The following is a 12,457-nucleotide window of genomic DNA, read 5'->3' on the forward strand; positions in this document are numbered from 1 at the left end:
GCATACTTCACAAAGGAAGGCTCCTTACTCTGACTTAGTGGTCTCGGGCATATCATTTGGGGATGAAAATGACTAACTCTAGACCAATTAACATGCAGACAGCCTGGTTCTTGAAACAACAGGCTATGTACCTTATTGTAACTGCTGGTGTGGAGGAGCCTCTACAACCCCTGCCTGGTGTAAGTAGCCCACCACATTCTTTCCTGGGAGCAGGAATGATGAACCAACACTTGCTTCCAGATACACACAGGAATAAGGAGGGACATTACAACTTGTCTACCTTTATAAACAAGGAGGATGGGGCACACCACTGGGAATAATCCGTTTGGATTACTGTTTAGACCAGTAGGGCTAACAGCTTTCAAAGGCTTAAAAAATGAGTTCACCTTTGACATGCTATGTAAATACGAATTATTTGTTTCTGAATTTTTTCTTTAATGAAAGTAGATGTGTGAGGTAGTTCCTATCTACTTCTGATACTATATTTATAAGGCTTTTTAAAAGTCTGTCTAAAGGACAAAGGAAAAAAAAACCTTTCTGTGAGAGCTGATTATTGTTTTGCTATTTTAATGTGACTCTACTTCATTCACGTCAGAGAGTGTGGAATGACTTTCAGACTGGCCATGCATAAGAAAGGTATTCTTATCTAACAGACGAGGATCAAACAATCTACCTGGACCTCTGTACATGTAAATGAATTAGAACCTGCCCTGGAATGCTGAGCTGACCCTGGAGGACCACACATGTGTTGGAGCTCCTCTTTACATGAGAGCAGATTGCCCTTTCCCACTCTTTCAAGGATAAATTTCATTCTCTTCATTATTTTCCAACAAGGTTAATCAGTTATTCTTATCATTACTGACCTGGTAGGATAATAAAATTGTGAGAAAGACCCATATTATGAAAAATGGGAAATGCTACTCTACTGTGCAATGAGCTACTTAATGTACCTTGAACTATCAAAGAGGAGTGACGACTCTTTTGTTAAAGTAAAAAAATATCTTGTAAGAAAGTACCTTTAAGTTCTTTCCTTTTTCACCTATTAGGTTTAGGTTTACTTTTCTTCATGTTTCAACTCTTTAAAACACTGAATAATACACAGATGGTCTTTTATTTAAATGGATAATATTGAGGTTGAAATATTTTCCCTTTTTACCTGGGCAAAATCAGCAGCAAGTCGCATTTTCCCACCTTCACCAAGAGGTCTAATGAGACTGGCGTTGCGGATAAAAAGTTCGATGGCTCTTTGGGCAATAGCTTCAGTGTTGTCAAAGACAAAATCCGAGCATTCAAAGTGTTTAAAGTAGTCACTCATAACTCTGGCAATGAAACCTTGGAGCTCCTTCATGTAGAGAGAACAGGGAACATCAGGCTTTCCTGAACTGGGTAATGATCTGCAAAAGAAAAAAAAAAAAAAATCAGCCAGTTCACTAAAAGGCACTGTTGGACATTTCCTTTCCCCCACTGCCTGCTATTTCACTCCTAAGCAATTTTTTTCCATAATGGTAGAAAAGGCATTATTTTTGTTAAGAGTTAAAAAGCATCATACAATGTTTAAATCATATTTTAAAGACTGATTTAGGATGCTAGGAAGATGACTGAAGGAATCTTTGAATCTGTTTACTGAAAGACTATGAAAAATGAAACCAACAACCATCCGTCTTGGATGATTCACAGAATGCCTTATGCACTCTGACCTCTCAAGGACTCTTCCAGCTTTACAATTCTCCATCCACTCACATGGTTTGCCTGATTAGTGAATAAATCAATATTAGGTACTGAAACAGGATTTTACACTCGGTAGCAACAGAAAACACTGCCTTCCCCAAACAAATTCTTGGCAAAAATATCTCTGCTCTTGTGCTATTTAATCCAATCAGTCCAATAGTAGAATTCTGACTGTGGAACTGGTTATGTAACAATACACATGGTATGCAATTTTTTCCTCCCAGAAGATGTTTGGAAAGGCTTTAATTTGGATCAACAGATGATGCCAGCTGATGCTCCATGAAATACTATTTATAATTCATAAGTGTTTATAATTGCTCTTTAAAGAATATATGAAAAGAATGTGCAATATTTATAGGAAAGAAGAGTTATGCCAAAATTAGAAATCACCTGATATTAATTAGAGAACCAATGAGATCACTGGCTATATAATGCTGAATCTTTTTCAAAAAATAAATCATATTCTGAGAATGATGTAGCGAAATTGGCAAAGGTTTAGGGAAGAACAACAGACATGATTCAAACACCGAGAACAAGAGAATGAGGTGAACTTAATTATTTTAAAATACAACAATGGTTATTGTAAGTGGAATGCTAACCGAAGGTCTTGCACTTCCAGAAAACAGATAAAAATAGAGCAAACAGGCTAGGTTCTAGCAGGAAGAGATTTTCCTTGGGTGTAAGAAACAGCATCCTAACTATGGCAAGGCCACGGAAGGGGCCCAGTGGAACACTGGTGTTTGCAGTATCACAGGCAGAGTGCTGCCGGGAACACAGCAAAGGGGCAGCCCCAGTAGGTGACGGCAACCTTCACATGGGGTTCGGTTTTGCCAGACTCAGACCATCATGGCCTATCTTTATTCAGATTTTGTCAGTCTAAAAGGCTATGTTGGGGGCTGGGGGGAAGGCACCAAATCTCTTTGAACCTTCTTAAGCATTATCAAAAGCGCTGTCATTAAATTGGTACTACTCTGGAGGACTGCTTGAAGAATTTTAATCTGGCCAGGTGATATGATTTCCTTGAGGATTAGAAAATAACTCACTAAAACAAGTTTCATAAACATGTGTCAATATAAGTAAAATGCTCTATTAGACAAAATCGTGAAATATGTTATCACCAATTTTCAATGTGGATTAGAAACCTGATTTAGATTTAAATTTACTAGAATATAAACCTTGCCTGGAGATTGCTAAAACTCAGTTTTCCCAGTTATGTCAAAAGTTTTTAGTAAGAGGTTCTCAAGTAATAAAGTGCAGCAGAAAGGTGAGCAGCAATGTCAGGGTCCTTGCAGTAAGAGCCCGCACACGAGGCAGAAGGCAGAAGGCCTATAAACAAGTGCATGCCTGAGGAGCAGCATCATTCTGGGGTCTGTGTGCTCTCCCTCCTGTGAGGTGCCTGTCCAGCACGCCAAGGACCTAGGGTCCTCCTAGGGGCTGTCAGTTAAAGGACCAATCTGGTTCACTGGTATTTAAGCAAACTAATAAAAACATATCTCTTTGGGAAACCAACTTTTAATGTCTAATCAGTTATCCGCAGGCACCAGCCGTGGCTCATCAACACAATTACTGAAGGAAGTATCTAACCACTCTTATTAGAACAAGCCTTTAAAAATTACTTCAGTTTGCTTCCTCTTCAGAGGCAATGATGACTGGTCTAACTGGGATATTTCAGATCACTTTGGAACAAAATTCATTTATTTCCAAATACTGGTAATCAGTAGTTTCATATTCCTGTACCCAAATATTACAGCATTTTTGTGTAGAACCCACTTTACCTTTCTGTGCTTCGTATTATTATTAAAAAGACTGACCTTTTCACCTTTCAAAAGATACTTTCTTAATGAAATAAGAAGTGATCTGAAAAACTAAAAGACAGTGCAATAGTCACATCATTTTTCTATAAACAGATAAACCAGTGGCTTGAAATTCAGTAAAGTAGATACTCTATTAAACAACATGAATATAAAGAAACAGGGCAATTAAAAAAAATTAACTACAAACTAGAAATAAGAATATATATCTACATACAAAATACATGAATGCTTAGTTCTAAAGCATGTTTTTTTTAATCACTTTGAGCATGTGCAAACTGTTTCAAATTCTCCAGTTTTCTAAAACACTAAGTCAAAACCACTTTACTTAAAAAGATTTCAGTAAACACTAAGCTAGGAACTATGATTTTTATTCTCAAAACACATAGATATGGAAAATAAGCAGTTCACATATGAAATAGCTATGGAATAATACCAGTGTTTATGGCTAGGAGTGATATGATCAGATTAGACTGCACTGAGGGTTGGGCAGGACCTTGCCTTCAAAGGAATCAGACTAGCACAGCGATAGAGACAGGACATTTTATACAAGGATTACCATACCAACACCAAAGGCTCAAGTACAGAGAAGTAAGGAAAAAAATATAATTGCAGAAACAAGATGGTACCAAATGTCCTGAAGTATTAATAACAAGCCGAGTCCCACAGATGTTAATGGTTCCAAGTCTGAAGAGCAGGAGACGAATGATGACAAGAAGGACTGAAAAAAATCAGTTATGGCGCCCGGCGAACAAAGGAGGATAAGGGTGGGGGCCAACTCCACCACAAGGGGAACAAGGTTCTAGACGGTTTAGATGGTAGAGACTTAGGGAGTAGAGGTGGAGGCGGGAGTGAAAAACAAATGCTATGAAGGTTAGCAAAGCCTTTGGCTGGAAGTCATTACCCAGAAAAATCTTCTTGGTGCATAGTGATGATGATAGCCTCAATGGCATCACCCACGGAAGTCAGCAAGGGCTGCACAGCATTTCCCATAAGAACATAGATTGCCTAAAAAGAAGATTAAAAAGAGGCAAAATTTAAATAGATCAAACACAAGGAAATCTGAGGTGTGAGAAGCATTTTGAATAAAAGTTTTCACATTATATCAAATTCAGACTATATACAGTTTAACTATAATAACCCAACAGAAGTTTGCTCTTCTCGTAACTGTTGTCAGTAATGATTTTTAAAGTTTAAAATATGTGGAACATGGCACTGAAAAATTTCAACTCCCCCACTTTTCTCATATTTTCAAAAAGTTTAACACTCAAATGAGCCTCTGGAGAAAGGAGAAGAGAGGGGTAATGTCACTTATGAAGCAAAGATAATACGAACACATTTTTTAAAGTTTCTGGAAAGACTGAGGCAAGACCAAAAGTAATTCTTCAAAACTGGAGCAACATCATATGCTTTAGACCAAACTGGATATAATAAATATATTAGTGACTCTCAAAGGGCAGAAGAGTTAGGCATTTTGTGGATCAGATTTCTACTTCAAGTTTGACAGCAGTGAGTCTCAACTGGGGGCAATTTTGCTCCCCAGAGAACACCTGGCAATGTTTACAGACATTTCTGATTGTCATGGCTGGGGTGGGGGAGGGGTATGCTTCCAGCATCCAGAGGACATGAGACACTGCTAAACACCCTACAGTGCAACAGACAGTCCCCCATGACAAAGAACCATCCAGCCAAAAACATCAATAGTGCTAAGGTTGAGAAACTGTTCTACTGCGAAGTATACTCATCAGTTATGTTATGATGCTAGGCCACAGTTATGGTTTTAATGTGAAAATATGACTGGGCCTCAGTAAGCTCAAAGTCTAAATTTTAAGTATATTATATATGCTTCAATCATGATTACATACAAGGAAGATGGATGACTTTGGCTCATACAAATAATTGAAATCAATGAAAAAAGGTTATTCATTAGATTCCTAAATGTCATCTCAAGCCTTAATTTGCTGATAAAAATAAAGATATGTATACAGGATTGACAGAGACATGGGCTGTGTGTTTTCTCTCTAAGCCTTCTGCCCCACAATCCCTTGGCTCTCCTTTCGGAAATAAAGGATGAAAATGAAACAAGATAAAAGAGAGTGTGTGTGTGTGTGTACACACACATACAGCGTGCCCTCAGGGAGCTCACAATCTAGTGACAACAGGTAGGCTGTGGTGATATCAGTGCTCTGAGAGTTAGGGAACACGGGAGAGACACCCAAATTATACTTAGAGGATTAAAAAACAAAAGGTGTTGCGTGAACTTAATTTCAAAGGTCAAAATAGGTTAAAAGCCAAGTGTATGTGCTGGGAGGGAGGGTGTGAGACTGGGGGGAGCGTACGTCAAGAGCACAGGAGCCTGGGGAAGGTTATACATTTGGGGAACTATAAGGAGTTTATGGCAACCCACTCCAGCATTCTTGCCTGGAAAATCCCATGGACAGAGGAACCTGGCAGGCTATAGTCTATGGGGTTGCAAAGAGTCGGACAAGACTGAGTGATTTCACTTTCAACTTTTCAAGGAGTTTAACAGAGTATGCGGTGGCTGCCGATGTGGAAGAGCGACAGAGCAGATGTACTCGGTGCAGGCTGCTAAGGAGATTGGAACATATCCTGAAGGGACTGGGAAACCAATGATGGGTTTTAAGCAATGGGAAAAAAAAAAAAAAAAAAACCTGGTTAAAGATTTGAATTTGGGAAAAATCATGCTGGGACAGCAGACTGGATAAATTAGATTAAAGGCAAAAGGACACAGTAGCATGCAAAGTGGTGAGTGCCTGAACCAAATCAGAGGCAGCAAGAACAGAGATGAGGAGATGAGGTAGAGACACTGGGAAAAGAGAACAGAGGACTTGGGAATCAGATGTGAGAAATACGGAATGGAAAGACAGAAGGGTACACTCAGATTTTTTTCTCCTTTAATGACTTGGTGGCATTATCAACTGAATGTGTAAATGCACAAGCACCTGGCTGATTTAGGGATGGAGGAAGGAAATACTGAGCTCAGTTTTGGACACAAGTTGGAAGGACTTACGGGGAAACCCACATGGGCTCTCCAGCAGGGACTGAGGGCTTCACAGTTGTAGTTTCTAACACGTTTTAACTAGATATGGTTGTCTTTGGCTTTTAAGAGAGAAGACAAAGCCAAATGAGTCACTGAGATCCCAGAGGACAGTTCATAGAGTAAGGAATTCCATTTTCACGTCATGCAGAAGAGGGGCCCTTGACAGATTAAGAGGGGTAGTAGTACTTACTTAGTACATGTCACGTGCTAGATACTGTGCTTTGGTTTCATAGGTAACCATGCCACTGAAAACTCAATTGTTCCTTCCTCTAAGAATCAAGAGAATCTCTAACTTACTGATGTGGAATTTAAAGTAATTTGTAGACAGGGAAACTAAAGTCAAGTTAAGAAGGTTGTCCAAAGCTATCAAGTGGAAAAGCTGGGTTTTTCTAGGCGCATTTGACTCCAATGAGCTTTTGGTTATTCTTTGCCACTGGGCAGAGAAGTAAGAAGAGATCCTGGAATATAGTGAAAATAAATAGACAGGAGATTTCAGGAAGGAAGGGCAAGTTTTCTACACAGTATGAAGGAGTGAGTGCCTAACTACAGATCCTCCTACACATAATTGTGGAAAAATACCAAAAAAAAAAAAAAAAAAAAACCCTACTGGAGGCTTCTGGAGATGGCAAAAAAGCAAGCAGTTTTAGAGGAGTGTGGAAATACATAACAATCAGAAGAGAGTGAGTTTTCCTTTTTTGTGCCTCTGCAATGAGAGTGACTTTAGTCATGGTAGTGGCAAGCCTAGGTGGCTAAAATGCTGAGAGAAAAATAAAACCAAACCTGCAGTCTTTCAGGTCAAAGGAACAGGAGAAGGGGCCCTGGTTCAATCAGGGCTGCTGAGAGTAAGGGGGGAACTTCAGAGACGAGAGAGCCAGAGAAGAAACAAGCCTATTTTTCCATGTGTGAACTCAGCACTAGTCTTCAGCTAATTTAACCATGTGTGTGCAAAGCAAACAAGTGGCTTGCAACTAAAGCTGAAAGAACTGAGATCTTCGACATGGCCAACTGCAGGTCTGACAGTGTACAATTTGAGTCTCAACAAGCTACTTATCTGCTAAAGAAATGGTCAACATATTTATAGGAGCAATATATAAAAATACTGAGTCTACAAAACATAATGTTTACATTGTCTAGGATATATTAAAATGACTAAATAATAAAAAGCTAGGAGATGGTTGGATGGTATCACCAACTCGATGGACATGAGTTTGAGCAAGCTCCAGGAGCTGGTGAAAGACAGGGAAGCCTGGTGTGCTGCAGTCTATGGGGTTGCAAAGAGTCAGATACGATTGAGCAACTGAACTGAACTGAGGAAATGTTATCAGTTCTAAAGGGAAAAGACAATCAATAGCTGACAATTCTGAAATGATCCACTCTACAGTTATCAGGCAAGAACCTCAATGAGATAAAGAAAAAAATGCCCATCATAAATAATGGGAAATCTCAACAGAGTGATTTAAAATGTAAAAAAGAACCAACATGGAAATTTTAAAATAAAAATATGATACTCCATGCAAGTAGATGTAAATGTACTTCAATTAATGCAAAGTTTCTAGATTTTACATGACACAGTACAATATTAACTCTAAAAGACTGTGGGAAGCTAAGAATGCACATATACACAGAAGAACAATGGGAAAAAAAATTACAAAGAAATATAGACAAAGATTTCAGAAATACATTTAAGTGAAATTCAAAAAAATAACGATCAAATAATCCAAAAGGTGGCAGAAAAGGAGAAAAAGAGGAAATAAAAAAACAAAGGGAACAAACAAAAAACAATAAAACTATACACCTAAATAAAACCTTATTGATAACTGTATTATGTTAACAGACTAAACACTCCAATTCAAAGGCAGAGATTATGGGAACAGACAAAGGCAAGACCCAACCCTATACTACCTACAAGAAATGCATTTAAAAGTAAAGACACAGAGGAGTTGAAAGTAAATGGACAAAAGAAGATACATCGTCTTCTGTAAATATTAAGAATAAAGAAGACTGGAGTAATTTAGTATCAGATAAAATAATGCATGACAATAAGTATTAACAAAGCTAAAGAAGGATATCTCATAATGACAAAAGGGTCAGTTCATCAGAAGGCATAAGAATGATAAATACTTACACAACAGAGCCTCAGCACAATTAGTTACATAGCTTCAAAACGGAAGAGTCAAGAATCAACAGAATAGAAGGGAGGTATAAGCAAGCCCACAGTCATGGAAAATTGTAACTCCTATGTTTCAGCAAGTGATAGAACAACTATGAAAATATCAGTAGAGGCACCTGAAATCTGAACACATCACTACACTTTGACTTAATGGATATTTACAAATATGATATTAAACAACTGAGGATTACAAGTTTTTATCAAGCATACATGGTTCGTTCACTGACAGACCACACACTAGATCATAATACTTAATAAATTTAAAAGGACTGAAATCATGCAGAATATGTTTCCTGATGATAACAGAATTAAATCAGAAATCAATATCACAAATCAACTATACTTCAATAAAAAAGTGATAAGCAAAAAAAAAGAAATCAGCAAGATATCTAGAAATACCACAAATAGTTAGAAATTTTAAAAAATGAATCAAAGAAGAAATCACAAAGGAAATAAAAAATATTTCAAAATGAATGAAGATAAAAGTATGCCATATCAAAATTAAAGTTCGAGGGAGGTTTACAACTTTAAATTTAGAGGATGGGAGGGGTCTAAAAATCAATGATATATGGTCTCCAAAAAACAAACAACAAAAGGCAAAGAAAATTCAAAATAAGAAGGAAATAAAAAAATCTAAAATCAGAAATCAGGGAAATAAAAAGACAAGCAGTAGAGAAAATTAATAAAGCCCAAAGATGTTTCTTTAAAAAGATTATGAAGTTGTTAAACCCATGACTAAACTGATTAAAAGAAGATAAGAGAACACAAATCATCAGTAAAAAGAGGTTATCACTATAGGTCCTATAGACTTTAACTAGACAGTTAGAGAATATCATATACAGCTTTATTCTGACAAATTAGGTAATTTAGATGAACAGACACAAATATCCAAATCACAAAGAATCAAAGCTCAATCCAGAAAAAAAACAGATTATCTGAATAGCCCTCTATCTATTAAACAAATCAAATTTGCAGTTATAAACTTCCTACAAAAAAAAACCTACAGGCCCAGATGACTTCACTGGAGAACTGTATTAAGCATTTAAGGAGAAAACAATACAAATTCTACACAAATTCTTTCAGAAAATAGAAAAGGAGGAAACAGTTTCAAAACCAGACAAAGAATTACAAAGAAGAAACCTATATACCAGTATCACTTATGATTACAGATACAAACATCTTCAACACAAATTAAGTAAATCAAATCCAGAAATAAATACATAAAGAGGGTAATACATCATGATCAAAGTTGGTTTGATATTTGAAAATAAATTCAGTATTTTATTAACCGAATAAAGAGGTAAAACCATGTGATCATTTTATACAGAAAAGGCTGTTTGATGAAACACCACCACTTATAACTTTAAAAAATCTCATTAAATCAGGAATAAAAAAGAAACTGTTTAATCTCATAAAAGCCATCTAAGAAAATATCCTACTTCAAATAGTAAAATAAATACTCAGTGCTTTTCCCCACATTAGAAACAAATAGACAAGTCCACTCTCACCAGTTCTAGGCAACATGGTACTAGGTGTTCTAGCAGGTGAAAAAAGCATGGAAAGTAGGCATCAAGATCAGAAAGGAAGAAATAAAACTGCCTCTATCTGTATTACAATATGATGGTGTACTCAGAGAACTTTACAGTCAGGCGAGGTTTCCAACTCATGGAAAACAGAAAACAGAGAAGACAGCATTGTGGATAATGCCTTCATGGAAAGGATGGGTACAGGACTGATAACTGCCAGAGGAAACTGAGAAAGGATGCTAGATTATATTTCACAAGCTCTTTACAAAACAGTGCTTTTTTTGGTAAGGGAAGTACTTACCGAAAATAACTAAGATTACAAAAATACTGAAGTCTCAACAATGTAAAATATTTCAATATAAAGAATATCAAACCCACACAATAAAAACTTATATAAACAACAACAAAACTTATATAAACTTAGTAACATACTATCTGTGCAAGATGATCTCAGTAATAAATATATCAGAACTATTGGCCTAAGGTGTTTAAATGCTACTTATAGCTGAGGTGGTTATAATGAAATGACTTTAAATGTATAATCATTAATTATATCATTCATGACATAGGAGTTAATGATGGTAATATGAGATGATGAACTCTGAACCTAAAATAACATTTAATTTTGGATAAAATCTCAACAAGAGAGAGAAGACTACTATGTGTCTTTATATTCTGTAGTAAGCAAAAAAGTATGTTTAATATCTTTCCTGTCAAATAATAAAAGCATGGAGATTTTTCGTCCTTGGGTTGCATTTATGCACCATAACATCCTAAATCAAAGTGACGTAGTAAGCTTTCTACAGTCTTAGGAAAATTCAAGATTCTCTTTTTCCATTTGAGTCAGAGGATTCTGTTTGTTTCTCACTTATTATGCCATAAAGATTTTTAATGAGATTTAATTAAAAAGCAAGGCCAAAATTGTTTCACTGAGGTCTGTTAACATAAGCAATTCAGTCCGTATTTGGCAGGGTCACTGCAGGAAGGCTTTGGACTGACTGCATCTTCTCTGACTCTTCTCAAGGCAAAACTTACGTTAGTACGTTAAAAAGTGGGGATGTGCGCCGGTGTCACGCCTCACAGGTGCACAGTCGAGTTTCCCAGCCTCGGCATTACTGAGATGTGGGGCATGGTGATTCTGTGTTCTGGGGGACTGTGCACTGCAGGATGCGTGACAGAATCCCTGGCACGAGAGGCCAGCAGCACCCTGCTCCCAGTCATGATGATCAAAATTGTTTCCAGACATCACTCAATGCCCGGAGGGGACAAAATTGCCTTGATGGAGAACCACTGCTTTGTTGGGATAATACTGGGCAGCACTGCCCTAAGACACAGTGAATATTTATAAGACTCTTGCTTCTCTTGCTTATGATACAATTATCATAACTGGAACACAATCTATAGACACTGACAGGGTCTATTTTTAAATTCTAGAAAATATAAACACACAAGTAGCCTCTCTCGTTAGGATAATCATCAACATGCTACTTTTGGCATACGGAGAAGATTCTAAATTATTTTTAAATGTGACATCTCCCACTCATCCAAACAATTCTAAAACTGACTCTGATCTACAGAGTCAAAGATTAAATTAAATTCTTTTACCTTTAGGGCTGAAATTATAGTTTGCTCAGCTGCTGGTGGGAATGAGTTCTGACTGGAAACGACCTAGAACAAATCCAGTTATATTTTGAGTAAGTTATCTATTTTTATAAATAATTTTGATCATAACATGATAAAACTGTTTTCACATTATCATTACTTTAGAGTAGCATCTCTTACATGTTTTAAAAGTCCATTAGTATGCAGTAGATAGGTTTTAAAATGTTTTCCTGTATAAAGCAATTATCTACTTAAAATAATTAAAACATTAAGAATTCTAAAAGCTAGCTTTCCTTAATGATATAGTTTTAACTTGAAAAGATCAGTATAAAGCCATATTTATTTATTTTTTTAAAAATCACCTTTTCTAAGTTGCCTATAATTTTTAACAAGTCAAATGTCAAATGTTTCCCTTTCTACAAATCAATACCAACACTATGAAAATTCTGAAAGTATCAATGAAGACATTTAAATCAGGCTAAATAAATCCAACTTTTCATTGCTTGTGAGTCTGTAGAGTAATAATGAAAGGAAATGGAAAATATATATTCTTTTTATT

The 12,457-nt window shown here is 36.5% G+C and overlaps 1 protein-coding gene across 1 annotated transcript in view; it reads right to left on the reverse strand.

The window, feature by feature from the left end:
- Positions 1 to 12,457, reverse strand: part of COG5 (component of oligomeric golgi complex 5) — a 269,120-nt gene that overhangs the window by 29,697 nt on the left and 226,966 nt on the right. Inside the window, exons 16-18 of the mRNA XM_043871704.1 lie at positions 11,902 to 11,964; positions 4,444 to 4,547; positions 1,157 to 1,394 (exon numbers count right to left, since the gene is read on the reverse strand). Coding sequence (XP_043727639.1) covers positions 1,157 to 1,394; positions 4,444 to 4,547; positions 11,902 to 11,964 — 405 coding nt within the window. The remainder of the gene's footprint in view (positions 1 to 1,156; positions 1,395 to 4,443; positions 4,548 to 11,901; positions 11,965 to 12,457) is intronic.

The sequence above is a fragment of the Cervus elaphus genome, chromosome 18, assembly GCF_910594005.1.
Source record: "Cervus elaphus chromosome 18, mCerEla1.1, whole genome shotgun sequence".
Taxonomy (NCBI): Eukaryota; Metazoa; Chordata; class Mammalia; order Artiodactyla; family Cervidae; genus Cervus; species Cervus elaphus.